This window comes from Eubalaena glacialis, chromosome 2, assembly GCF_028564815.1.
Source record: "Eubalaena glacialis isolate mEubGla1 chromosome 2, mEubGla1.1.hap2.+ XY, whole genome shotgun sequence".
NCBI classification, from domain to species: domain Eukaryota; kingdom Metazoa; phylum Chordata; class Mammalia; order Artiodactyla; family Balaenidae; genus Eubalaena; species Eubalaena glacialis.
In genome coordinates this window covers 68104562-68132239 of record NC_083717.1, presented here as the reverse complement: position 1 = coordinate 68132239, position 27678 = coordinate 68104562, and the positions used below count along the sequence as shown (strand labels likewise).

The 27678-nt window shown below is 35.8% G+C and overlaps 1 protein-coding gene across 2 annotated transcripts in view; it reads left to right on the top strand.

Annotated features, from left to right (window-relative positions):
* The window catches only part of PIAS1 (protein inhibitor of activated STAT 1), a 118352-nt gene that overhangs the window by 52383 nt on the left and 38291 nt on the right, over positions 1-27678 (top strand). For both annotated transcript variants that reach the window (XM_061181969.1, XM_061181968.1), the window contains exons 3-4: positions 24707-24791; positions 25056-25103. In XM_061181969.1, the coding sequence (XP_061037952.1) occupies positions 24707-24791; positions 25056-25103 (133 nt within the window). The remainder of the gene's footprint in view (positions 1-24706; positions 24792-25055; positions 25104-27678) is intronic.

Sequence of the window (27678 nt, the reverse complement as noted above, 5' to 3'; positions counted from 1 at the left end):
TTTTAAGCTTCCTTATTGTTAGCATTTGCTTGGTAAAAGCTGTGTTCTTTGTTTTTTTCAACCTCTTGTGGCATTTTATTTTAGGATGTTCTCTGTGTTTTAAATAACAGCTTTATTGATATATAATTTACATACTATAAAATTTACTCTTTTAAAGTGTACAGTTCATTGGTTTCGGTATATTCATAGAGTCGTGCAGCCATCACCACTGTCAATGTTAGAACATTTTCATCACCCCGAAAAGAGACCCTGTACTCATTATCAGTCACTTTCCAGTCCCAGCTCCCCAGCCCCTGGAACTACTAATGCAGTTTCTGTCTTTATGGATTTGCCTATTTTGGATAATGTTTTCAAGGTTTATTCATGTTGTAGCGTGTATCAGTACTTCATTCCTTTTTATGGCAAAATAATACTCCATTGTATGGGTATACCACATTTTTAAAGTCCATTCATCAGTTGATGAACATTTGGGTTTCCACTTTTTTGGTATTATGAATAATGCTTATGAATATTCATATACATGTTTTTGTATGGATATGTATTTTCAGTTCTCTTGGTTATATACCTTGGAGCAGAATTGCTGGGTCTTATGGTGACTCTGTCTAAACTTTGAAGAACTGCCAGAGTGTTTTCCAAAGCAGTTGTACCATTTTACATTCTCACCAGTGATACGTGAGGGTTCCTGTTTCTCCATATCCTTGCTAGCACTTGTTATTCTCTTTTTGATTATAGAGAACCTAGTGGGTATGAAGTGGTATCTCACTGTGGCAGTTTTTGCTCTTATACATAGCAAGCATCTAGCTGGCTTTTAAAAAAACTCAATCTAAAAATGTAACATATTCTCATTTTTATATTGTCACTGTTACATTTGGTCTTTGTTCTGCCACCTTTGTTTCCTTAAGTAGTTACTAGTTAAAGTTTACCAAGCACATTTAAACCTAAATTTTCTTACCAACATTGTTAATTTTTCAGTGTAATCAATGTGTCTTGCCTCTCCTTCCCCCTCGTTAATTTATTCATTGATTTATTTTATCAGAAATGTGTTGATGGCTATTTCCTCAAAGTTTATATTAACAATTAAAGCTTACATGAGAGTCTTTGACAGAAGAAGCATTTTCCCTCATTGCATGATAAGAGTAGAAATCTTAATAGATTCCATAATTATGGTTATGAAAGAATTGCTGTCAAATGGAGAAACAGACATTCACTTTAGTGGTTTATTTCATATTATTTTGAGAGGTCTCTATAGAATCCAAAAGCTAACAAGCAGTCTTTCAAATCAAAGTAGATAGAGTGGGGATTAGAAAATCTGATGAATACATTGTGAATTTAGTTAAAACTCAACCAAAAGAGTGGAGTTATGACAATATTTAACATGTTAAATTGCAATTTTATCCATTAAGCAGATTAGGAAATTCGTATTTTCAAGTTCACCAGAGATGTGAATTGTTAACTTCCTTTTTAATAGAAATAATACATTATTCTTTAACAGATAGCCTTGATACTGTAACTTGTATTTCTACTTAAGGCTGAAATTTCTTTAGAATTCATCCCATGGTTACTTTTATTTATTTATTTTTATTTTAATTTTTAAAATTTTTTTAAAATTATTTTTATTTTTGGCTGTGTTGGGTCTTTGTTGCTGCGCGTGGGCTTTCTCTAGTTGTGGCAAGCAGGGGCTACTCTTTGTTGCGGTGCACGGGCTTCTTGTTGCGGTGGCTTCTCTTGTTGTGGAGCACAGGCTCTAGGCGTGTGGGCTTCAGTAGTTGTGGCATGTGGACTCAGTAGTTGTGGCTCATGGGCTCTAGAGCGCAGGCTCAGTAGTTGTGGCACACGAGCTTAGTTGCTCCACAGCATGTGGGATCTTCCCGGACCAGGGATCAAACCCGTGTCCCCTGCATTGGCAAGTGGATTCTTAACCACTGTGCCACAAGGGAAGTCCCCCATGGTTACTTTTAGATAAAGTAAATAAGGTCATATGTGTGTATTTATTGTTTATGTGTTTGTGTATAACTTGCTTATGCTTGTGTAGATTTTGGTGTGCTTTTGAGTCAGTTTAAAGCCAAAATTGTATTCATACATGTGATGATTTTTTTCATGTTAATTCTCACCTTCCCACCGTAAGATCTGGATTTGCTAAATCAGAAGACTGGAGAATGACATTTAACTTAGTGTGACTAGAATTAAAATGCTGGAGCTTTTACTACCTAATGAGTAATCTATATCAGTCTTTCTGTCTGCAGCTTACTTCTTTGCTCCCCAATCTAGCATTTCACCTCTACTTTTACCCTCATTATGCTTTTAAAGTAACTTCTGAAATGTGTTTTAACTTTTACAAAATGAAATTATAGTTCTTAATGATAGTAGTTTGTTATATCTCTTATTGTCCTACATATATTAGATTTTCTATTAATATGTAAAATTAGAGGATAGACACTTAATTTTTTTTTTGATACCTAAGAAACCACCTCACACAGTTAAACATTTTGCCCTTTAAAAAAATGATAATTACCAGTCTAATTCAGTTCTTCAACTGAAGGTCATTGCAAAACATACTTTTTCTGCTATATGGCAAACTACAGTTTAGATACTGATTCAATTAAAGGTGATACTTATTTTTCCATTTGATTTTTTTTAAATACTCTGGTTTGCATATATATACATTTGCATACAAGAATATCTGTGTGTAAGAGACAGAGTGCATTCATTTGCACTCAGAGTTCAAAAGAATAGGAGAAAGAAATGCGAATGTGTACATTGGAGATATTAAAGTATTTGCACCCCCCCTTGCCCCCCATCAAGGCTAAAAATGATGGTTAAACACCTGTTTCTGTGCCCATGAGGAAAATAACCTTTGCTTCTAGGCCTTCTAGATTTTCTGAATGGAGGGTTTTGTGGTACAAGAAGGTGAACTTGAGGAGCAGGAAGAAACTATTCTCTTACTCGTGTGCAAAACTGGCCCAGGCCAAATTTCAGTGGAAAGTTGTCTTTGGCATCTTCCCATTTGTCTTTCTTCATGCTTCTCCCACCTCCTCCTGCCTTCTTCTTAGGTGTCTAGTGTCTTTAGCTCCTTACTGTGGCATTTTTTCCTGGCCTGCAGATGTACCTCTTAACCTCCACAAAACCCCTCCATTGTCTTTCTAATGTTGTCTGTGAAATAAGAAAACAATCTGATCTGTAGAGTGAAGGGAGTTGGTTCTAAAAGTCAGTGTATTAGCCTTACTACTGAGAATTCCTGAAATTATCTTGTCAGTTATAATAGTGTACCATATTTAAATAGATATACAGCACAGTAAGCTTTCTTCCAGCATTGGAGGAAACAGATTGCTGTTTCATTGGTTGAACACAGAGGAAGTTGGCTTATCTTTAGGGTCGTTGTATGAAAATTATTAATGGATCTTTAAAAAACTAGAATCATAATGAGCATGGTGAGGTGCTCTTGTTAGGAGAGGTACATACATCTTGCTTGAGGATTCTTCTGGGTCAACTCCATTAAATTAACCTTGATACTCATGATATTTCTACTTTTGAACCTATAGGTTCTCTGCTTAGGGATGGGAGTCCAGGATAGTAGTAGCTATTTGTACATGTTTGCTTATTTGTAATTTAGGTATTTGTCAGGAATTATCCATTGACTTATAGCTGGTTTCCCTCTGATCACTGTTCACAGCAAATATGCTTGGATATGGGCTCACTTGCCGCCACCTTCACCTCATGAGTCCTCTTAATCCTTATCAGAAGGAAATTCCATTTCTTCCTGCGGGAAAGTAAACATAATAGTTTGTAAGACTGAGTTCTCTTAAGCAGTATATTTCAAGAGTATAAATCAGTATTTACCCAAATGCCTGGAATTTCTAGTTCGTCTGTTGTAAATATAAAATTAGTTATGGGTAAATGTTATTAAATGCCTAATATTTACACTAGATAATTATAGTCTTTGGAGCCTTTTCTGAGTTCATGAAGTAGGTTGCTACTCAAATTTTAATATTTTACCCTTCTACTTAAGAAAGAATAGTGTAGAATGAATTTGAAAATGGCTGTTAAACTATATCTAAATGCAGTTATACAGCTAATAGTAATGTCTGATGACAAAGTGGCCAACATTTATAAACAAGAAAAAAAGTCCATGATAAACATTTAATGCTTATACTTACTGGAGAAAATACACATTTAAGAAAAAACTAAGTGCACAGTCATGTGTTTCAGTCTGTACTACCAGGTGGTTACTGAAACATTATTTAAAGTAATTTCCCTTTCTAGTGAAGAGTAGTAGTGTAGCTAGAAACTTCTAGCTACTTTTATACAAGAACTCTTTTTTAATATAAATACAAGAAACTCTTCTACAAGAAAACTACTAGAAAATCAACTGTGAGGAGCTGTTAGAACTAATTGAGTTCAGCGTGAGAGCTAATTAAGGTTATTGTGGGGAAAAAAATCAGTATTCTTTTTACTACAGATGATAGAAAAATCCACCTATAACTGGGCATAAATGTAAAAACTAATCCATTAGTTTATATAACCAAAGAATAAGAGGCTTGATGCTCAGCTCAATGACATCACTTGATCCTTTTCTTATCCCTCTGCTCTTCCCCTGTGAACCTCTACCCCCATTGCTTTGCTCCTTATTGTGGCAAAATTCCACGAACAAGTCTTCTGTAGTCTGTGTCTCCAGTTCCTCACTTTCCATTCTCCTGTAAGTTCACTCCAGTCATGCTTTTGTTCCAGTCACTTCACTGAAACTTCCTTTGTTAGGAAGATCTTTGATGCCAAAGCCCATGGTCCCTTCTCAGTCCCCAGCTCACTTGATCTGTTAGCAGCATTTGACACAGTTAATCAGGTTCTCCTACTTGCAGCACTTTGTCACTGGACAAAGTATTCCAGGACATAACTCTCTCTCTCTTGGTTTTCCTTATATCTTGCTGGTCATTTCCTCTTACACTTCTTTTCTAAATAATTTTTTTTAATTTTAGTATAGTTGATTTACAGTGTTGTGTTAGTTTCCGCTGTACAGCAAAGTGAATCAGCCATACATACACATATATTCACTCTCTTTTAGACTCCATTCCCATATAGGTCATTACAGAGCACTGAATAGAGTTCCCTGTGCTGTACAGTAGGTTCTTATTAGTTATCTTTTATAGATAGTAGTGTGTATATGTCAGTCCCAATCTCCCAGTTTATCCCCCACCCCTTTCCTCTTGGTAACCATTAGTTTGTTTTCTACATCTGTGACTCTGTTTGTTTTGTAAATAGGTTCATTTGTACCATTTTTTTTAGATTCCACGTATAAGCGATATCATATTTGTCTTTCTCTGTCTGACTTACTTCACTTAGTATGATAACCTCTAGGTCCATCCATGTTGTTGCAAATGGCATTATTTCATTCTTTTTTATGGCTGAGTAATATTCCACTGTATATATGTACCACGTCTTCTTTATCCATTCATCTGTCTGGACATTTAGGTTGCTTCCATGTCTTGGCTACTGTAAATAATGCTGCAGTGAACATTGGGGTGCATGTATCTTTTCAAAGTATGGTTTATTGTGGATATATGCCCAGGAGTGGGATTGCTAGATCATATGGTAGTTCTATTTTTAGTTTTTTAAGGAACCTCCATGCTGTTCTCCATAGTGGCTGTACCAGTTTACATTCCCACCAACACTGTAGGAGGGTTCCCTTTTCTCCACATCCTTTCCAGCATTTATTCTTTGTAGATGTTTTGATGATGGCTATGCTAACCAGTGTGAGATGATACCTCATTGTAGTTTTGATTTGCATTTCTCTAGTAATTAGTGATTTTGAACATCTTTTCTTGTGCCCCTTGGCCATCTGTGTGTCTTCTACACTTCTTTTCTTGTTTCTCTTCTTCTCCCAGACCTCTTTGCTGTCCTTACTTCTTTGGTGATTTTATCTAGTCTCAAGGCTTTAAATAGTAACTAAACATTAATGACATTTATAACATTTATATGACAAAATAACATTTATTTGACAAAATAACATTTATATCTTAGCCAAGTCCTCTCTGAGTTCCAGAGTCTCATCCAACTGCCCATATAAAATCACTATTCAGATGTCTATCCCAAACTTAATATGTCCAGCAGTGAATTTTTGTTCTTTCTTTTAAAACAAATTCTACCCCTAGTCATCGTCTTGATTAAGGGCATCTTCCATCTGCCTAGTTGCTCAGGCTAAAATCTTTAGAGTCATCCTGGATTCTTCTCTTTTATTATGTCCCAGTCAATTAGTTAAGAAATTCTTTTGACTCTATCTTTAAAATATATCCCGAATCTGACTGCTTCTCATAACCTTCACTGCCACTACCCTGATCTGAGCCACCATCATCTCTTACCTGGATTATTACATTGATTTCTTTTTTTTTTTTTTAAAAACAACAACAAAAACTTTTGTGCTGCAAACAATTCCATCTAAAATGTAAAAAGGCTATCCACAGAATTGGAGAAAGTATTTTCAAATCATATACGGGATAAGGAAACTTCTACCCAGAATACATAAAGAACCCTTATAATTCAATAATCAAACTCAATAACAGAAAAGACAAATAGCCCAGTCTTAAAAATGGATAATAGGAAGATTTCACATTAAAAACATAGATATTGGGCTTTTCTTGGAAAATCAGAAGATCTGGCCATATTACATTGATTTCTGCTGCTACATTTCCCTCCTTTACAATATTCTCAATTTAGCAGCCAGAGTGATTCCATTAAGTGACTCTTTTAATCACGTTACTTCTTTGTTTAAAACTCTCTGTTGGCTTCTCATGTGACTCAGAGTAAAATCCAAAATCCTATGATCTAGCCCTCTCTTCATTACCCGTCCGGTATTGTTATTTACTAGTATTCTCTTTAACTTGGCTCTAACCACAGTGGCTTTCTTGCTGTTCCTCAGATACACTGTATGCTCTTATCTTGGGGCCTTGGCATAGGTGTTTTCTTTACCTGGAATGCTCTTCCCAGTGTATTCACATGGCTATCTCCTTCACCTCCTTCAAGCCAAAATACTATTTTTTTTTAATAAGACTTACCCAGACTACCCTATTTAAAATTCCACCTCATTCTTTCTAATCCCTATTATCCTGTGCTATTTTTTCTGTAATGTTTATCACTTTCTAACATACTTTATTTATTATGATATCATTTATTATCTTTCTTTTCCTGTTAGAATATAAGTCCCATAAGGGCAGAGGTTTTGGTTTCTTCGTCATTGATTATCCCAAGCACCTAGAATAATGTCTTATACATGTTAGGTGCTGTTGGTCTTATTGTTTTAGCCATTATGTAGTTCCCAGCAGGTCCTGGAATACTTCCAGATTCAAATCTAGCCCCAAAGAGAAAAAGTCTTTGTCCCAGTATCCCCAGGAAAAGGTCCTGAGGTTCACTATGATTGAACTACTTTAAATGCCATGTCCCGCCCTTGACCAATCAACCCTGCAGGGGAATGGGGTGCCCTTTTCAGCCTAGACTTTGGTCATATGCTCCATTCTGAGACTGGAAGTAAAGTCACAAATAAGAATGTCTGTTGTGGGAATAGAAGCTGCTGAATACAAGAAATGTCTATTAGCTTGTATACCACTGTTTTACAAAATGTGATCCTTGGATACTGGTTCCATGGGATGTCAGTAGGTATTCTTTGACCATGTCCCATTAATTTTGGAAACTTAAATTTTAAAAAGCTTTGTTATTGCAGAATTTCTCAGGGTTTTAAATATAATAATGTACTCTATGAATCTCTAAGTGGGATATGTTTTATGCAACAAGTTCCCAAATTCTTTGAACATGGAAGCCTTTTCCCTTTAGAACATCTCATGGTATATTCTCATGGCCCACATAATGAGAAATATTGTTATGCTTGCTAAGAACTAGTTAGAAAATTGAAGAAAAATCTCATGCAACAGCAACAAAAGAAAAAATACAAAGGAATACTCTTCAAATTTACAGGATTTATTAGAAGAAAAAATGTTTGATTCCACAAATACTTGAATATTTAGAAAGACACAGTCCTTTGAAAGATGTCTGTTCTCAATAAATTTAGCGTAGTTGTAATTAGAAATCCAATTTAATAGAGAGGGAGGTAAAGGGAAGAGAAAGAGAGCTTTATCAAATGACTTCCAAAGTTCCTTTGTGTTGTAGGTTTTTTTGATTGCAAGAAAGGGTAATACCTCAGGCCAGCTAAGAAAGGTTTATTTTAAGGTTGTATAAGAATTAGAAAGTTATGATTATGTACTTTCTCTGACTGGTTGTATATATTCTCTCCCTCTATGGCACCTCTATATCTTTCTAAGCATTTAGTTTGTTTGCCTCTGACTACAGAGAGCTCTTGGAGACCCTTTATGTTCCATACTCCAAATCCTGGAAGAAGCTAGTTTGAATTGATTTTTAGTAAATATGTTGCTAATGGATGGATCCCTTCAGGCATAGTCATTTTATGGGTTACCCAGTGGATAGGCCACCCCTGGGAAAATTATGCTCCCTGTTGCTATCAATGGTTGTCCAGTACAGAAAACAGCCTATAGCTGCTTTCCTGGTAGAAGGTGTGGGCTGGGAAGGTTCAACTAGGAGGGAAAGTTGGATGTGGTAGGTAGCATGACTAAAATAGCCAGTATAATTTAGAAGAAAAAATAAGAATAGAGGAATTCTGAAAAAGAGATGTATGGCATACCACATGTAAAATATACTGTCTATATGTATGACAAAGGTATAATATTGAAACTGTGGAACTGATGCCTGAATAAGCAGTTAGTGAAGTAGAAATATAATTTTAAAATAACAAAAGTGAAATTTCTAATTAGTGGCATGAATTAGATATTAAATTGTTCAGGAGTATCTAATTAACCATTAAAAAGTTAAATTCCTACCTTGCAACTTGTCAGAATAATATCAAAATATGGTTTAAAGATTTAAATGCTTGAAAATGAAACTATAGTGATGTCAGAGGGAAGTATAGGTTGCCTTTAAATAGATGCATAAATAATGTATTACACTGCATAAAAATATTTAAATAATACTGGAGTTAGGAAGGAATTTTTCTTCAGGAAAAACATGAATTGTGAGGACTCAAAATTTTTTTATTACATTATCTGTCAAAATAAATAAACCAAGGGAAAATATTTACAATATACGACCATATTACAAACCTTTAATATATGAAAGGCTGTTAGAAATAATTTGTGTGTGCACAGGAGTGCTTAATCTACCCAGCCATCAGACAGTGTTACCCTGGTTCATACACTCTTTCCACTTCGCTGAATGACTATTTCATCTTATTCTGTCACAACACACTTTTTCTCACACACAGCTATTTTTCCACTCTCTTTGTTGATGACTGTGCTTGTTATTTTTCTTCACCAGGAAAATGGAACCAGTCAAAAGTTAACTTCTTTTTTTTTTTAATTTTATTTTATTTTTGGCTGCGTTGGGTCTTCGTTGCTGTGTGCGGGCTTTCTCTAGTTGTGGTGAGCGGGGGCTACTCTTCGTTGCCGTGTGCAGGCTTCTCACTACAGTGGCTTCTCTTGTCGCGGAGCATGGGCCCTAGGCACGTGGGCTTCAGTAGTTGCAGCACGTGGGCTCAGTAGTTGTGGCGCACGGGCTTAGTTTCTCCACGGCATGTGGGATCTTCCCGCAGCAGGGATCGAACCCATGTCCCCTGCATTGGCAGGTGGATTCTTAACCACTGTGCCACCAGGGAAGTCCCCAAAAGTTAACTTCTAAAAGTTCCCACCCCATAAGTACTTTATCCACACCTACCTACGTCTCTGACCACATGCTATATATGTTTTTTCCGTGACTCCGGATGAATTCTTTGGTCTCTGGACTAAGGCCAATCCTTACACTTGTGTGTTAGATCCCATTCACTTGCTTATTCAAAAACATTGCTTATTAATTCTTCCTTCTCTCTCATACGTCATCAGTTTTTTGCCTGTGTACTAGATCATTCCATTAATATACAATTTTGTGCTAACTTTCCCATCGTAAAAAACAAACCACTTTTCTCCTAATTTCCCTCCAGGTATACCCCCATTTTCTTTTCCTTCACCACAAAATTCCTTGCCAGGAGTGTTTCGATTCACTGTCTCTGATTTCTTTCCTGCCTTTTCTCTCATGAATCCTTTCCAAGTAGGTTTTCACTTAACCCATGCCAAAGAAACTTCTGTTATATAGGTCATCAGTGACCATTATGTCACTAAAAGCAAGTCATTGCTCAGTTTTGAAGCATCAACAGAAAAGATTAAAATATGACTGGTACGATTAGAGTGTCTCACAACATAAAGCCAGTAAGGGTATGAAAAGTAGTTAACTTATAGAGTAGCTAAAGAAATGCAAATTTAAGACAATAAGATGTTTTTCATCTAGTGCCCAGTGCTGGCAAGGAACTCTCATATACCACTTACTTATGCAAATGAACAGCATTTCTGGAAGCAGTTTGGCAACTTGTACAAAAGCTTTAAAAATGTGTATATCTTTTGACCCACGCATTCCTTTTCTAAGAGTATGTCCTAAGGAAATAAAGATCACACAAATACAAACACACACCCCCAGGGGGAGAGGAAAGGATTCATCAAGGCATAGTTTATAAAAGGAGAATATTGAAAACAACCTAAATATCCAACAATAGGTGATTGGTTAAATTATGGCATATTTATACAATAGAATACCATGTAGCCACTTAAAATGATGACAGAGATAGGTTATTGACATGGAAAGATTTTTGTTACACATTTTGAAGTGAGAAAAGTATTCAGAACAATTTTTGTAGGAAACATTGTGTATATTACACTCATGGATGTACGTATACACAGTGTGTATATATGGGAAAATACCTGGAAAAATGGATACCAAAATGTTTTTTAGCTGCTATAGGTGGCAGAATTTTAGGGTTTTTCTAACTTGGATTGGTTGTATTGCCAACATCAGAAAAAGAAGAAAATCAAAAATTTTTACAAAAGAAAGAAAACTAGCTTTCCAATTATAGTCTTGTTCCTTTTTCTATTTTTGCATTTAAACATTGATCATCAGACTTTGTTCATAGCTGGCTGGCTTGGTTTGACCCAGTCTTGTTTCTTAACCCCACTGGACTTAAAATAGCCTGATAGCCTGCCAGCTGTGAAAGAATAGATAGGCCAGATATAATATTTACCATACTGTTAGCTCTAAAGTTACTCAGGAGTCTGTATAGGCTCATAACGATTTAAGTCCTTCAGGAGACCAGCTGACTAACTCAGTAAACTATCTGAGAAATTATAAAGACAAAATAAATAGGACAGGTAGAGTTAAATTCCAGAGGAGAAAGATGATGAAAAGCATAGTAAGCTTACTGAAAATGAATTTATTAGGAACCTACAATTAGGATGTGATAAAATGATATCGGAGGGTTTTATAGAGCTAGAGTCCAACAGAATTGCATGTTACAATGTTCTTTCCTGCTTCATGGAGAAATTCATGTGTGGCTTTTGTCGTACCCCCAAAGAACTTTTGCCTTTAGCCAGGCAAGTATTGTGGAATATTTGCCACCATGAGAATTCTTAAAATCTAGCAGTAGAACATCATAGCTGTGTGTTTATTAACGTGTATGTGTGATATTACATTGGTTTCTATTTAAGATATGTGAAACAAATTATTATAAAAGCAGTGCATACTCAATGTGAAAAAATTTTTAAGTTACAAAGAAACCGGTTTTTGCTGCTTCTTTTGATCTTTCAATGCGTATATACATCTATATACACATATATAAATAAATTTACTTAGGCTGTACATTTCAAGTTTATATCTTGCCTTTTTTACCTTAATATTTTATGAGTGTGTTCTCAGGTCATTATATTTTGTTTGCTTAAAATACTTCCCATATTAAAGATAGATAGTCAAAAGCAGTATAAGTTCGTTGATGATTTGGTATATGCCTTTTATTGGGGGAAACAAATTTTCTGCAACCTTCTTTTTTAATGGTAGTTAGCAGCCTAATGATGAAATTATGTAATTTCAGGTATATTTTTAAAAATTACCTTATTGTCCAGGTTTTTGTTTGTTTTTTTGAATAAACCAAAATGTTCAATAAAGATTTTAAGACTGACATTTGTAGATAGGTACTTTAGTTTCACTTTCCCCAAGACAGCAAGAAATATTCTATAACAGAAAGATGACTATTTTTAGCTTTTCTTTCTGCTGGTGAGGTGGAATAACAAATATTTTTAGAGCAGTTGAAAGTACAACCACTTAGATTAGCTTAGTGTTTCTATCATCAGAATCTCAATAACTTTGTTTATGTTATGTATCTAGGTTTTGCCTTCCAATATGTTTAGTTTATGTGAATTGCAACATGATTCCTCTTTCTCTTTTTAGTCTAGTTCATCTCTCTATGGAACAATGTTTAAAAAAAATAATGAAATTTCTAAAGCCTTAACTTTTTCTCTGCACATTTTATGTTTTGAATGATAATTATACTCTGGTTATTATGGGCAATGGTTTTCTTTCTTACAGATGAAACATTGGTAATTAATACTTATGGGGGCAGGGCGGGTTGTTGAAAATCTTCTCCTATAAGTACAGTGAGCCCTTAATATTCACAGAGGTATCCTCCACGACCTTTATAGGTATCCTTAATTACAAACTCCACTAGAACATTTCATCCTTTCTCTGAATTGGAGTATGGAAAAGGTGGAAATCTGAATGACTGTTTTTACCCTCAGCGAGAGCTACTGACAAGTATGCAATTTAGGCCACATTGAGAGGCTGAGTTATTACCCGGGACACTCATCCTACGTCCTCAAAACAGCTAATATTCAAAGTCCTATCTTAGCGAAATTTCAAATTACATTATAGAACTTTGGAGACCTTCAAGATTGGCTGTAGTGATTCAAAACAGAATGGTAATTAATTCACAAATCTGAGATATTAATTTCCTATTGCAGATATGAAAACAAAGTTCTCATATTTAAGTATTAAAATCAATAACCATTCATACCTGAATCTGTTGCAATCTGACGTTTGCTCCACATTCCACTGAAACAGGTCCAGCCAAGATCACCTGTGTCTTGCTAGTTATTAAGTCTAGTTCTCAATTCTTATCCTGACTTCTGAGCATGTACCACTGCCGCTTTGAAATTCTCTCTTCCCTTGATGTCAAGGATGCCATTTCCTCCTGTTTTTCTTTCTGAATTTCTGGCTGTTTCTTCTTCTTTGACTTGAGCCTTAAATGTGGTACAAGGGTTCTGTTCTGTTGTTCATTCCCCCTCACCATCTGCCGGTTTTTTTGTGTGTGGGTGTGTGTGTGCACCATTTTGCTTTAGTTACTATTTTTTTAAACAACTTTATCAAAATATCCTTGACATACCATAAACTTCACATACTTGAAATGTACAATTTAATACATTTTGACTATGTGAAATCACCATCATTATAAAAATAATGAACATATCCATCACTTCCCAAAGTTTCCTCATCCCATTAGTAATTCCTCCCAGCTGCCCCTTCCATTCCCAACCAGCCCCTAGATATGATGTGTTTTCTGTCACTTATAGATCAGTTTGCATTTTCTAAAATTTTATGTAATGGTATCATGGAATATATAATCTTTTATTTTTTGGGGGGGGTAGGGGGGTGAGGCTGACTTCTCTTACTCAAGATTATATTCTAACATTTACCCATGTTGTTGTATTGGTAGTTTGTTGCTTTTTATTGCTGCGTGGTATTTATTATATGGATATAACACTATTTATTCATTCACCCACTGATAGACATTTGAGTTTCCAGTTTTTGGCTGTTGAGAACAAATCTGCTATGAAAATTTGGGCTCACATCTTTGTATAATTATATGCTTATATTTTTCTTGGGTATATTACTTAGGAATGGAGTAAGCAGGTCAGATGATAGATACAGGTTTAACTTTGTAAGCAGCTGCCAAACTTTTTTAAACCATTAGGCCATTTTACATTCTTTTCTGTAGCATATGAACTTTGCAGTTGCTCTCCATCCTTGTCAACACTTGGTGTTGTCATTTTAAGGATTTTAGACATTCTAATAGGTGTGTATCTCATTGTAGTTTTAATTTGCATTTCCCACAGACTAAGGATGTTGAACATCTTTTAATGTGCTTTTTAGTCATCCATATATTTATCTTCTTTGGTGAGGCGTCTGTTCAGATCTTTTGCACATTCAAATTTTGTTATGTTGTTTGCTTTCTTGTTAGTGACTTGTAAGGGTTCTTTATAGATTCTGGCTACAAGTCCTTTAATGGATATGTGAGTTGTAAATGTTTTCTCCCAGTCTGTGGCTTCTCTTTTCATTTTTTTTTTTTAACAGTGTCTTTCCAAGAGCATAAGTTCTTAATTTTGATGAAGTCCAATTCATCAATTAAAAAAAAGATCGTGCTTTGGGACTGTACCTAAAGAAATCTTTACTCACAATCCATCCCTGGAATAGATATTTGTTTATCTATTCATCTCTTGATGGACACTTGAGTTTCTTTTACCTTTTGGCTATTGTGAATAAAGCTGTTATGGACATTGGCATTCAGGTATCTGTTTGAGTCCCTGCTTTCATTTCTTTGCATTAGTATATACCTAGGATTGGAATTGCTGAGTCTTAATGATAATTCTATGTTTTACTCTTGGGGGAACTGCCAAATTGTTTTCCACAGCATCTGTACCATTTTAGTATTCCTATCATCAGTGTATGAGGGGTTCCAGTTTCTCCGTATCCTCACCAACTCTTGTGATTTTGTTTTGTTTTTAATTGTAGCCATCCTAGTCAGTGTGAAGTGGTTCTGGTTTTGTGTACAGTAATTCCCCTACATACAAACCTTCAAGTTGCGAACATTCAGAGATGCAAACGCGCATTTTCATGTCCAGTCATGTAAGATCACGTATCTGGCGTACATTGTCACGTGCATGCGTTCTCTACAAGTGGTTGTGCTTTTGTGTACTTTACTATACAGCAGTGGTCCCCGACTTTTTTGGCACCAGGGACTGGTTTCGTGGAAGACAATTTTTCCATGGACCGGGGTTAGGGGGGCATGGTTTCGGGATGATTCAAGCGTTGTGCACTTTATTTCTATTATTATTACATTGTAATATACAATGAAATAATTGTACAACTCACCATAATGCTGATAGGAGGCGGAGCTCAGGCGGTAATGTGAGTGATGGGAAGTGGCTGTAAATACAGATGAAGCTTTGCTCACTCGCCTGCCGCTCACTTCCGGCTGTGCAGCCCAGTTCCTAACAGGCCACAGACTAGTACTGGTCTGGGGGTTGGGGACCCCGGCTGTACAGTACTGTATAGAGTACCGTAGTACAGTATCTTTATTTCAAGCCCAGGATGTCTGGAAGCAAGCGTAAAAGTAGCGGTGGTGTAGCTGGTACTGCTAAGAAGTGCCAAGTGATAACGATGGAAACAGAAGTGAAAATAATTGAGAGAGTGGAACAAGGCGAAAAGATGGTAGATATCACTCATTCTTATAACATGAATCGTTCAACCATTGGCATGATTCTAAAGAACAAGGACAAGATCATGGAACGTGTAAAGTCTGCTGTGCCGATGAAGTGGACAATATCAATAATATCAAAGAGGCATGGAAAAGTGATAGAGGAGATGGAGAAACTGCTCAGTGTATGGATGCAGTATCAGCATCAAGTCCCACTCAGTTTAATGCTGATTCAAGAGAAAGCTAAAAACCTTTATGAAGACTTGAAGAAACACGATGAAGAATCAGATTGCGCATCTTTTAATGCCAGCCTTGGCTGGTTTCATCAGTTAAAGGCTAGAGCCAACCTTCACAATGTAAAAGTAAGTGTCAAGGCAGCAAGTGCAGATACAGTAGCTGCCCGGGAATTTCCTGAAACGCTTCGAGAAATTATTGATGAAGGCGAGTATTTACCTGAGCAGGTTTTTAATGTGGATGAGACAGGACTGTACTGGAAGAGGATGCCAGACCAGAGTTACATCAGTAAGGAGGAAAAGTTGATGCCAGGCTATAAAGCAGCAAAGGATAGGCTAACTCTGTTGTTTGGTGGCAATGCTTCTGGTGATATGAAGCTGAAGCCTCTCTTAGCTTATCATTGAGAGAATGCAAGAGCCCTTAAAGACATAGCCAAGGGCTCTCTTCCTGTTGTGTGGAAGAGTAACCCCAAAGCCTGGGTTACACAGGCCATTTTCCAGGACTGGTTTTTCCACCACTTTATCCCAGAGGTAGAGAAATATTGCTTGGAGAAGGACATCCCATTCCAACATTCTTTTGCTGCTTGACAGTGCTCCGGGCCACCCGCCATTCATAGATGACTTTCATCCCAACATCAGAGTAGTACATCTGCCACCGAATACTACGTCGCTCGTCCAACCTATGGACCAGGGAGTTATAGCGACTTTCAAGATATATTATTTACATCACGCTTTTCGTCAGGCAGTAAAGGTGAGTGACAAATCAGGAACAACCTTGCGACAATTTTGGAAGGACTATAACATCTACAAGGCCATAAAAAACATTGACTTTGCTTGCCATGAGGTTACAGCCATCACCATGAATGGGGTTTGGAAGAACCTTTGCCCACAGTTTGTTCACAATTTTTGTGGATTTGAGGTGGATGAGGAGTCCAAAGAGGTCTTCAGCAACTTAGTGACCCTCAGTGAGAAGCTGGAGCTAGATCTGCAAGGAGACTATAGTGACTTTCCTTTACTACTTTTGCAAAGTCTGTATTCCTTGTGTGTGGTCTGTGAAGTTTCTCTTCCTTTGTCTCTTCAGTCGGCCTGTGATCTGACTGAGATTTCTCCGAACATCCAATCACCCCTCACCCTGCCCCCCCAAAAGGGTGTACATCTGTTTAAATCTTGTGATAGATGACAGGCTACAGTCCCTACAGCTACAGTGGGGCTGAGGAATAGGGGATAATTGCTAGATCACTCACACAGCTCTCTCAACAGATTCAGCAGTCTCTTTCTTCATCAAGCATTCCCCTGGTTGCTGTGTGTCTGATCAGGTTCAGAGTTCTGAAATCATTGATTCTGATTTTTTTCCCCTCAGCTTAATGGTTGTTTGGAAGGAGGAACTAACTCCTGGAGCTTTCTGTTCTACCATTTTCTCTGATGTCACCTATGATCTACTTTGTGTTAATTTTTGCATATGGTGCACTATATGACTCAAAGCACTTTTCCCCCACTGCATATGGGTATCCAGTTGTTCTGGCACCATTCATTGAAAAGACTGTTCTTTTTCAACTAAATTGCCTTTGCACCTTTGTCAAAAATCAGTCGTTCATATATATGTGGGTATATTTCAAGATTCTCTATTCTGCTCCATAGATCTATTTTTTTAATCTAGACACCAGCATCACACTGTCTTAATTACTGTAGCTTTATAATAAGTTTCAAAATCAAGTGGTATTAGCCCTCTAACTTTGTTCTTCTTTTTCAAAGTTGTTTTAGCTCTTTTAGGTCCTTTGCATTTCCACATGAAGTTTAGAAGCACCTTATCAATTTCTTCAAAAAAAAAAACTAGCTAGGATTTTTATTGGATTACATTGAATCTGTAAATCAGTTTGGAAACAACTGATATCGTAACCGCATTGAGTCATCTGATCCATGAACACTGTCTAGCTCTTCATTTATTTGGGTCCTTAATTTCTCTGAGCAATATTTGGCATTTTTCAATGCACAGGTCTAGCTCCTCTTCTGTCAGTTTTATGCCTAAGTATTTCATTTTGAGGGGATGCTACTATAAATGTGTTTTTAAAATTTCAATTTCTTATTGTTTACTGCTAATTTATAGAAATAGCACAGATTTTTGTATATCATTGTTACCTTATTAAACTCACTTACTCTAATACCTTTTGGTAGATTCTGTCAGATTTTCTACATAGATCATCATGTTGTTTGTGAATAGATGGTTTTAGTTATTTTTCAATCCTGATGTTTTTTCTTTCTTTTTCTTGCCTTATTGCACTGGCAAGAATCTCCAGTACATTGTTGAATAGAAATGATGAGTGGATGTCACTGTCTTGTTTCTAATTCTTTAGTCTCTCATCTTTAATTGTAATTTTTGTTGTTGTTTTTTGTTTTTATTTATTTATTTATTTATTTATTTATTTATTTTGGCACGTGAGATCTTCGTTGCAGCATGCGGAACCCTTCGTTGTGGCGAGCGGGCTTCTCTAGTTGTGGTTCCAGAGCGCGCGGGCTCAGTGGTTGTGGAACATAGGCTTAGCGGCATGTGGGATCCTAGTTCTCTGACCAAGGATCGAACCCACATCTCCCGCATTGGAAGGCAGATTCTTAACCACTGGACCACCAGGGAAGTCCCTAAGTGTAACGTTGGCTGTAAATTTTTCATAGAAATCCTTTATTGGGTTGAGGAAGTTCACTTCTATTCCTGGTTTGCTGAGAGTTCTTTTAAAAATCAGGAATGGATGTTAAATTTTTGTCACATGCTTTTTCTGCATCTATTGAAATGACAACATGTTTCTTTTTTAGTTTGTTAATCTAGTGACTTGAATGTTGAAACAACCCTGCATTCTTGGGATAAATCTCTCTTGGTTATGATGTATTATCCTTTTTTTTATATGGTTGGATTTGATTTGTGAAAGTTCTGTTAAGAATGTTTGTATTTATGTTCATGAGAGGTAACAGTGGTGATTTTCTTTTAATGTCTTTGTCTTGTTTTGGTACTGGAGTAATACTCTCATAAAATGAATTGCGAAATACTCTTTTTAATTTGGGGGCAAGTGTTTGTTTAGAATTTGTATTACTCTTTGCTTAAATGTTTGATAGAATTCTTCAGTTTTTTTTAAACAATTTATGTAGAATTGGTACTATTTCTTTCTTAAATATTTGGTAGAATTCCACAGAGAAAACATCTGGGCCTAGACTTTTCTTTCAGGAAAGATATTTAACTACAAATTCAAACTTTAAATTAGACATGAGCTATTCAGGTTATCTATTTGGTAGTTTTTGTTTTTCAAGAAATTTGTTTTTTCTAAGTTGTCAATTTTTGACCGAAAGGTGTTCATGATATTCTCCTATATACTTTTATTGTCTATAGAATCTGTAGTGATGTTACCTCTTATTCCTTATTCTTATTTTTCTTTTCTTCTTTTCTTTAGTAGTCTTGCTAGAGGTTTATCAGTTTTATTGATCTTCAAAAAGAAACTAGCTTCTGGTGTTGTTGATTTTTCTCTATTTTTTTGGTTACAGAGTATTCCATTATATGAATGTTTAGTCAGTCATTCTCCTATTGTTGATATTTTGCATAAGAATAATCTTAATGGGAACTGTGTGACTAATTTATATGATGAAAATGACAAAACCTTAAGAATAGGAATAAATGGACACAGATACAGTACTCCAGGATCGGAAGATTAAAGATGTAAAGATATATAAAGATGTCAGCTCTCAAAATAATTCATGGGTTTATTGTAATTCTACTCAAAATACCATTGAGCTTTGAGAATCATGGCAAAAGGATTCAGAAGTTTATCTAGATGATAAAACTTTGAGTTGATGTTAAAGTTCTGAAAAAAGAAGAATGGATGGAGAGAAACCTGATAGAAGATATTAAAACATAGTGAAACTATAACAATTAAAAAAGAGTGCCAGCACCAGGATAAAAAAGACCAATGAGAAAATAGCCTGGAAATGGAACATGTTGGATATAAGGATTTAATATATGATAAAGGAAGCACACATATCCATAGGGAAGAAGGATTATTTAACAAATGGTGTTAGTATAACTAAGCAATTTGGAGAAACAAAAATTTAGATTTTTAAAAAATATCACATACTAATATAAGTTCCAGATGGATTGATAATTACATAGAAACAACAAGCCAAAGAATTGAATTGTGTACTGATTGAACCTAAGAAGGGGAACAACACATATTTACAAGGAGGTGGTTGACAGATTAGACTACATAAAACTTAACTTTTGTATCATCCCAAAATGTAGCCAAAATGAAAAAACATAACAGACTGGGGGAAATATTTGCAGCAGATTTCCAAAGGGTTAATATTTTTTATATATGAAACTGTTATGCAGATGTAAAAATGGGCATAGGACAAGATTAGGCAATTAACTAAATAAGAAGTTAAAAACAAGAAAAAAATTCTTAATACAAATTAAACTACTAAGGAGTTGCCCAGATCCACCCATTAAATTAGCAGCAACTCCCGTGCAGGCCAGAGTAGGATGCATTTAGTAGATGCACAAATTGCTAATGGTCTTGTAGTGTTACAAGCATTTGCAAACCACTCTTGTGATATGTCAAGATTCATTTTAAAAAATCTCCATACTTTTTGACCCAGAAAACCCACGTCTGGGAATTGATCCAAAGAAAATAATAGCCACCCCCCCCCGCCCCTGTTCCAAAAAACAAACGTATAAGCCCTGTATACAGAGTCATTTCAAATAATGAAAAATTAGAGAAACCTAAATGGCTTATCAAGGGAGCAATTAAAATTTTCATACACCCCACAGATAGAATACAATGCAATAATTAAAATACGGTAATAGAGATTGTAATTGAAAATGTGATAAGAGTAATTTTTTTAAAGCGAGCTTTTAAATTGTATGTGTAATTTGATTGGAAAGAAATATGTAAAAATGACAAGCAGTTATGATGAGGGTATAGTGGGTAATTCTTTTCCTGTTTTCTTTTTTTTTAAAGAGCTCCTGACTTATTTATTTATTTATTTATTTTATTTTATTTTATTTTATTTTTGGCTGTGTTGGGTCTTCGTTTCTATGCAAGGGCTTTCTCTAGTTGTGGCAAGCGGGGGCCACTCTTCATCGCGGTGCGCGGGCCTTTCACTGTTGCGGCCTCTCTTGTTGCGGAGCACAGGCTCCAGACGCGCAGGCTCAGTAGTTGTGGCTCACGGGCCTAGTTGCTCCGCGGCATGTGGGATCTTCCCAGACCAGGGCTCGAACCCGTGTCCCCTGCATTGGCAGGCAGATTCTCAACCACTGCTCCACCAGGGAAGCCCTCTTTTCCTGTTTTCTATGATTCAGTATAATGCTAGGCTGCATTAATAGAAGTACAGCACATTTAGATCAGGGGAGCTAATAGACCTATGTTTTGAGAAGAGCATGGGCTTTGGAAATGTGTAGATCTGACTTCCAGTTCGGGTTCTACTTACCTAGTATGAGGCCTTGACAGTTGCATAACTACTTTGAACCTCAATTTCTAAATCTGAAAAAAGAGTAGATTTCTTTATGATTGTTGTATGGATTAACAGTAGTAGATGGTAGTTGTTGATAAAAATATTGTTCTTGTCATATCACATCTGAATAATAAGTCAGCTTACAAGCAATCCTAAATTTCAATGGCAAACAACTAAGATTTATTTTTCACTTACGTTACTTATTAGCTGTGGATTGGTCGTGGCTGTGCTCTATGTTCTCTCCACTCTAGAATCAAGGCAGACTGGAAAGAAAGATGTTGAAACCCAAGGATAGTTCTTAAAGGTCTGCTCCACAGTGGTACACTTCTACTCATATTTCATTGACCAAGGCGTCGGTGGCACTGGGTCATATTCCTCCTGTGGGGATGGGCCAATACAGAGGGGCAGCAAATATTTTGGAGAAATAGTATGCTATGACAGAGTGTGTTCAATTCTGGCTGTCACTTTAAAAGTGTGATAGACTGGGATATGTCCAGAGGAGAAAGATCAGAATGGTGAGTAATTCTGAAGTCTTGCCTGAAGTACAGTGGCAAGAGTCGATGGAGAGAGAGGGGGCACATTAATGCTGTCTAAAATATTTGAAGAATGGCTATGACTGGATATGCTATATGACATCAGTGGGTGGGAGTTACAGCATTATATATTTTGATTCAGTGTAAGGGCATAAGGAGGAAGGGAGACAGAAAGGGAAATTGGTGCTTGTTTTAAATACCTTACCTCATTTAAATTTAAAATAATCCTATGAGGGTTTTTGTGTTCGCGTATGTTTACGTTTAAATATTGAAGAAAACAGATTCAGAGTGGATAAGTACCTAAGGTCACATGGCAAATAAGTGGTAAAACCAGTTTGGAATCCAGGTGTATGTGATCTCATCTCTTTCCACTAAACTTTGCTACTCTGTTGGGCTGCAAGCTTTCTTACAATTACACTGTTTATCACCAGTCATCTTCTGCTTGACAAGGTGATAGCTTCTCTTCCCCCATCTCTAAAAGGGTTCAAACAAAATATAAATGGAAGAATTGAAGGGAAGGTTGAACTCTATCTAGATCAATGGTCTGCAAGCTCATTTGATTATTTGTACCTTTCAGCAAAATAATTTAGCATATACCGTGTATATGTTATATACGTTAAACAATTATATTGATATTGTATATGCTATAAAACACACCAAAAATAGAAGTTTAAAAAGTTAAGATTTGACATAAATTTTTAGATATTTTTGTGAATTAGATTTTATGGAAAATCTCAACTTTAGAAACTTCTATTTTACAGGTAGATATTTTTTCCTTTAACCCTGTGGATTGTCTTGTGTACCCACTGAGATGCATACCCCCAACATCGGAGGTCATTGTTTTGGATGATTTGTAAGACTCATTTTTCAGTATGAAGATTCCATGATTCTGTTTGGCCTGAACTTTACTGAAAGGGATAATGATAGCTTAATTAACTTTTAGAAAAGTTTTAAAATAGTCTTACCTAAGACCAAAACTATAAATTCACTGGCATTCATAGCAAAATTAAACCTGAAAATCAAATAGTGCGAAAGATGCTTTTCCAGGTAAACAGTAATAACCCCATGAGCATTTATATATAAGAGGATGTAAAAAGGTGTTACTGTTAAGTAATAAACCTGATTTCTATGTGTGGCTCAAGAAACAGCCTTGTTATTTTAGTCATATCTTCTCTATCTAAATCTGCGTGTGTGTGTGTCCAAAACTTACTGTACCCATGTATTCTAAAATGAATCTGAAATTTTGCCCAGAGAATAATATTAATTTTGGTACTCGGGAAATTGTTTTATCAATAGCACTGTTTTAGAATGGAGCCAGAAATCTAAATCAGGATAAGCCTACTGGACTAAAATCTTTATAGAGACATATCCTCTAAGAAGCAAAAGAAGTTACTTTCATTGCCTGACAGAGGAAACTGTTTGCTTTTCTACATTCTGGTCCTTGGTTGTCTGCCTTTTGCCACGTTGATATTTCATGATTAAGATAACTTTCTGGTTAGTTAACTGTTTCTTGGGGATAGAGTTTTTAAGAAAAAACCTTCGCAGATCACAGAAAGCAGAAAAGCAAATGTAGACTTTAAAAGATACTCCTATATTGACATGAAATTGTAGATCAACAGTGTTCTTTTGCATTTCTTTCTCATAGTGATACATTTGTACGGCTTTTTGACATTTGTGTTTGGTGGTAATTTTGGAGGAAGTGTTGCTTGCAGGCAAATCATCCGAAACAATGATCTCTGATGTTGGGGGTATGCATCTCAGTGGGTACACAAGTCAATCCATAGGGATAAAGGAAAAAATATCTACCTGTAAAATAGAAGTTTCTAAAGTTGAGATTTTCCATAAAATCTAATTCACAAAAATATCTAAAATTTTATGTCAAATCTTAACTTTTTAAACTTCTATTTTTGGTGTGTTCTATAGCATATACAATATCAATATAATAGTTTAACATACATAACATATACATGGTATTTGCTAAATTATTTTGCTGAAAGGTACAAATAATCAAATGAGCTTGCAGACCATTGATGTAGATAGAGTTCAACCTTCCTTTCACTTCCTCCATTTATACTTTGTTTGAACCCTTTTAGAGATGGCTTCAGCTCCTTTTTCTGCACCAGTTTAAGTGGCCCACAGGTCAGGAGTTCCTTGGTAATAACTTTCAGTGATCCATTTGTTCTAGAAGATTATCCTGGAAAAGGACAGTTTAAATAATTAAGTTTGGTATTTCTTATTTTCAGTCTTTTGTTCATTCAACAAACAGTCATTCAGTGTTTCTTTGTGCCAAGCACTGAGGAAATATTAGTGAACAAGAGGGATATTGACCACTGATTTTAAAAATAGATATAACGTGTATTAAAAGCCAATAGAAATATTGTTGCTCACGGCAGCGCCCTGTAGGAATCCCTGGTCTTCACTGACCTGTGCCTTCCTGCCTGTTCTCTTGCTCTTTTCTCTCTCCCCACCTCCACTTCCCCCCCTTCCTTCTCTCTATTCCCTTCCTTCCCTTCTTGTAACTCCTTTCCTCCTTTGAGATAGTGACCACAGGCCCATTTTGACGTCAATTCATCTAAGCATAGGAGAAACTATATATGGTATTTATTGTATAAAACTTGGCATGGTATAGTTAGATGGGAGATGATAAAATTCTTAATTTGCCTTCAAGTCCAACTGTCATCTCACCTGTGCAGATCTCAAGGTGTATGTATATGTTTGTTACTTAACTCAGAAGCCATGTATCTTTAAATGGGTTTATATTATTTTAAATAAAATTAATATCAGCATGTTTTTATACAAGTGTGCTTTTTAGATGCAGACATCTATATGATTAGATATTTGGCACATGTCTTATTTTTCAGTGTCTTAACTGAGTTGTTACCTAAACTCTAGAATCCGTCCTAGTTAATTAAAGGTGTGTGAATGGCTGGGTTTTTTTGTTTTGTTTTGTTTTGTTTGCTGATGTGTTCTATATTGATGAATTTGAAGGTAATTAAAAATATAATTCTTTTCTTCTTTAGCATCAGACAACAGTCAGCGCTTTCGAGAAACCTGTTTTGCATTTGCATTGACACCACAACAAGTGCAGCAAATCAGTAGTTCCATGTAAGTTGTCTTCGAGTGTAACTTGCAGCTTGACCTTTGAGTCCAGTTTTGTCTGTAATAAGTGACTTTTTAAAACAGTGTATTGGATGAGTATTATTGTCATGCAAATATTAGTATTGAAAATATTATTATAGTGTTAGTTACCCTAATAACTGTTAATATTTCTGATAAATTTGAAATACTTTCTGGAGTAACAGTGTCTTTGAATCAGCTTTCCTCTGTATATCTTTAAAATAATTGTAGTTCTTACTCCGTCTTTTCTAGGGATATTTCTGGGACCAAATGTGACTTCACAGTGCAGGTCCAGTTAAGGTACAGTGTTGACTACAGTATATATCCAAAGTTTAAAAGTTAATATTTCTTAAAGATTTAAAAAATCTGCCTAATTTTCAGTAAGTATATTGAAAGTATTGGGTTTAGATGTTTGGGTGAGGGAAAACCTTTTCCTGTTATGATACATCCTAATTACTATCAAAGTTAGATTTTAATGTAGCAAGTGATGTGCCATATATTTAACCATATTTCTCTATTTTGGTTGCCCTTGGTTGGTTGAGAAGCTCCAGCTAATGATATGTTTAAATATGGTGGTCAGCTCTTTAGAAGTACCAAGTTTTATGAAAGCAAAGACCTTATCTGCATGAGTGGCAAACTACTGTAGATAAAGAACTAATACTTAGGTTAAGTCTGCAGTGTCTCATGGACTAACAAGAACCAAAATAGTCTAATTTGTTTTGTCCTGTATTTTTAAACCATTAATTTAAATACTCTCTAATTTAGATTCCATGTGAGACATCTCTTGATAGATTTGTAAAGACGAAATTTTACAATTTGGAAAACGAAAATTTTCCAACATGCTACTGCCCATATTCAGTTTCTTTTCTTAGCCCATTTCTTCTAAGAATATCTAAGACATCTTTTATGTTAATATGTCTCTCTCTTGTTGCTTACATAAACCATCTTATGCTGTTCTTTTTACTCAGTGACTATCCTTGTGTAAACCTAAGTGTCCCACAATGTTCTTGTTGCAATAGGGATAGAAGAGGAAATTCAAGATAGTTGTTTTCCTCAACAAGCTGTTTTCCCTGTAAAGTGGGAAGGATAAGTCAAACAGATAGCCCAGTCTCAATAATCAGATACTAAGTTGTATGTACATATTATAAATACACTAGGAGATCAGAAAAGAGATGAAAGCACCAGCTCAGTGCTTCATGGAATAATGTGAAAAACTCTGATCTAGGTTCAAAAATAGTGTGATGAAAACGGAGAAAGCAGAGAGGTTGAGGTCTTGGTTTTGGAAGGCACTGACAAAGGTGTTTCTGTGTAAAAGGTACTTTTTCCTCTGTCAGGGGCAGACTATGATAATGACTGAATAAATTAAAGGACTAAAATATGGTGCCTTCATAATTAATTATATATTGCTGTAACATTTTTTACTTCCCTGCCTCAATAGTTTACATTTTGTTCATACTGATATGTGACTTTGTCCTTTAAAACAGTGGTTTTCAGACTGTTGCTTGGAGCCACTGTTAGGGGGCTACCCTCTGGCTACCATTCCACCTTCTCTCCCCCAACCCCCCCAATTCCCCCACCTGACACATGCATATACACACACTCTGAACCAAAGTACTGTGGCTTTGATCTGTTCTACATGTTTGACTTCTGGGTTAGTTTTTATTTGAGGAGAGTATCCTAAGACTAAAATAAAGTTTGAAAACCATAGCGCTAAAGCAAAAGATCTAGTTACTATCCTTAGTATTAACGTACGCCTGCATTCTTTAAAGCAGCAAAGAGGTATGGTTCACATTCCAAAAGAAGGTTTTCTTTCTAAGATCAATTCAGAGATTCTAAGGGAATCTTGACGGTTAAAAATGGCTTAGCCATCAAATTTATCTCCAGAATTTGATGAATAAGGAACCATTTTGTATTATATTTGGTAATTGTTAGGTGGTTCTTTGTATTTTACTAAATTGTTTTCATCCCCACCCTCCTCACCCCCTACAGCAATCCCAGTGTATTAAGTTGGGAGCGTATACCTTCCACTATCCTAATTGTAAGTCTTTATCTAAAACATGAAAACAATTTGGTCAGAATTAGGATCAATATATTCTCTATTAGATTCCTAATGTTTTCATTTATCTGTTTCCCCTCCCCACCCCCATGAACTCCTATATAGAAACTTTCTGCTCTTGTTCCCCATTTTTTTTTTTTTTTTTTTTGTTCCCCATTTTTAAAATCTTTTTTTCTCTTTGGTTTGTAAGGGTGATTTAGATTTTCACTTTTTACTTAATTGAATAGGAGTCAACTTGTCATATAAATTATTGCTTTTCTGTAGCTTCAGGCAGCCAGGTTCACGTTTCTAATTTATCTCTGCATTGGAGTAATTGATTTAAAACTTTATGGCATCCTCTTACTGTTGCAAAGTAAAGAACTCGCCTGTAATAGAAGCTTCTGCTGGGGTTAGAGATGATCTTGTGGGCTTTGACATCTGTTTGCTAAGTATATTTTGAGAAAATCTTTGTAGATTAGTAATTCTCAACCTTTATATGGATCTCTAACCCCTTTGAGAATCTAATGGAAGCTATAGATTGTCCCTGCTTAAAGATGACCATATATTTATATGTACCCGTAAAATTTTACATAGAAAATTGTCCCATTTTGTGGATACTCCCTCACACAGATTGCATGGCAGGCAGATCAAGATGTTGAGAGAAGATGTTGGTGCATGATGAATATTTCACAGAATTCAGAGATAGCGTTCTTCTTAACATGAAGCTCAAAGGTGCTGTGAACATTCTGTAAAGTGGAATGAGCCTCAGCTCTATATTGGGAATAAGGAAGTATAATAATCAAGAATAGTTGTCTTAAATAGCAAATTAATAATTTATTT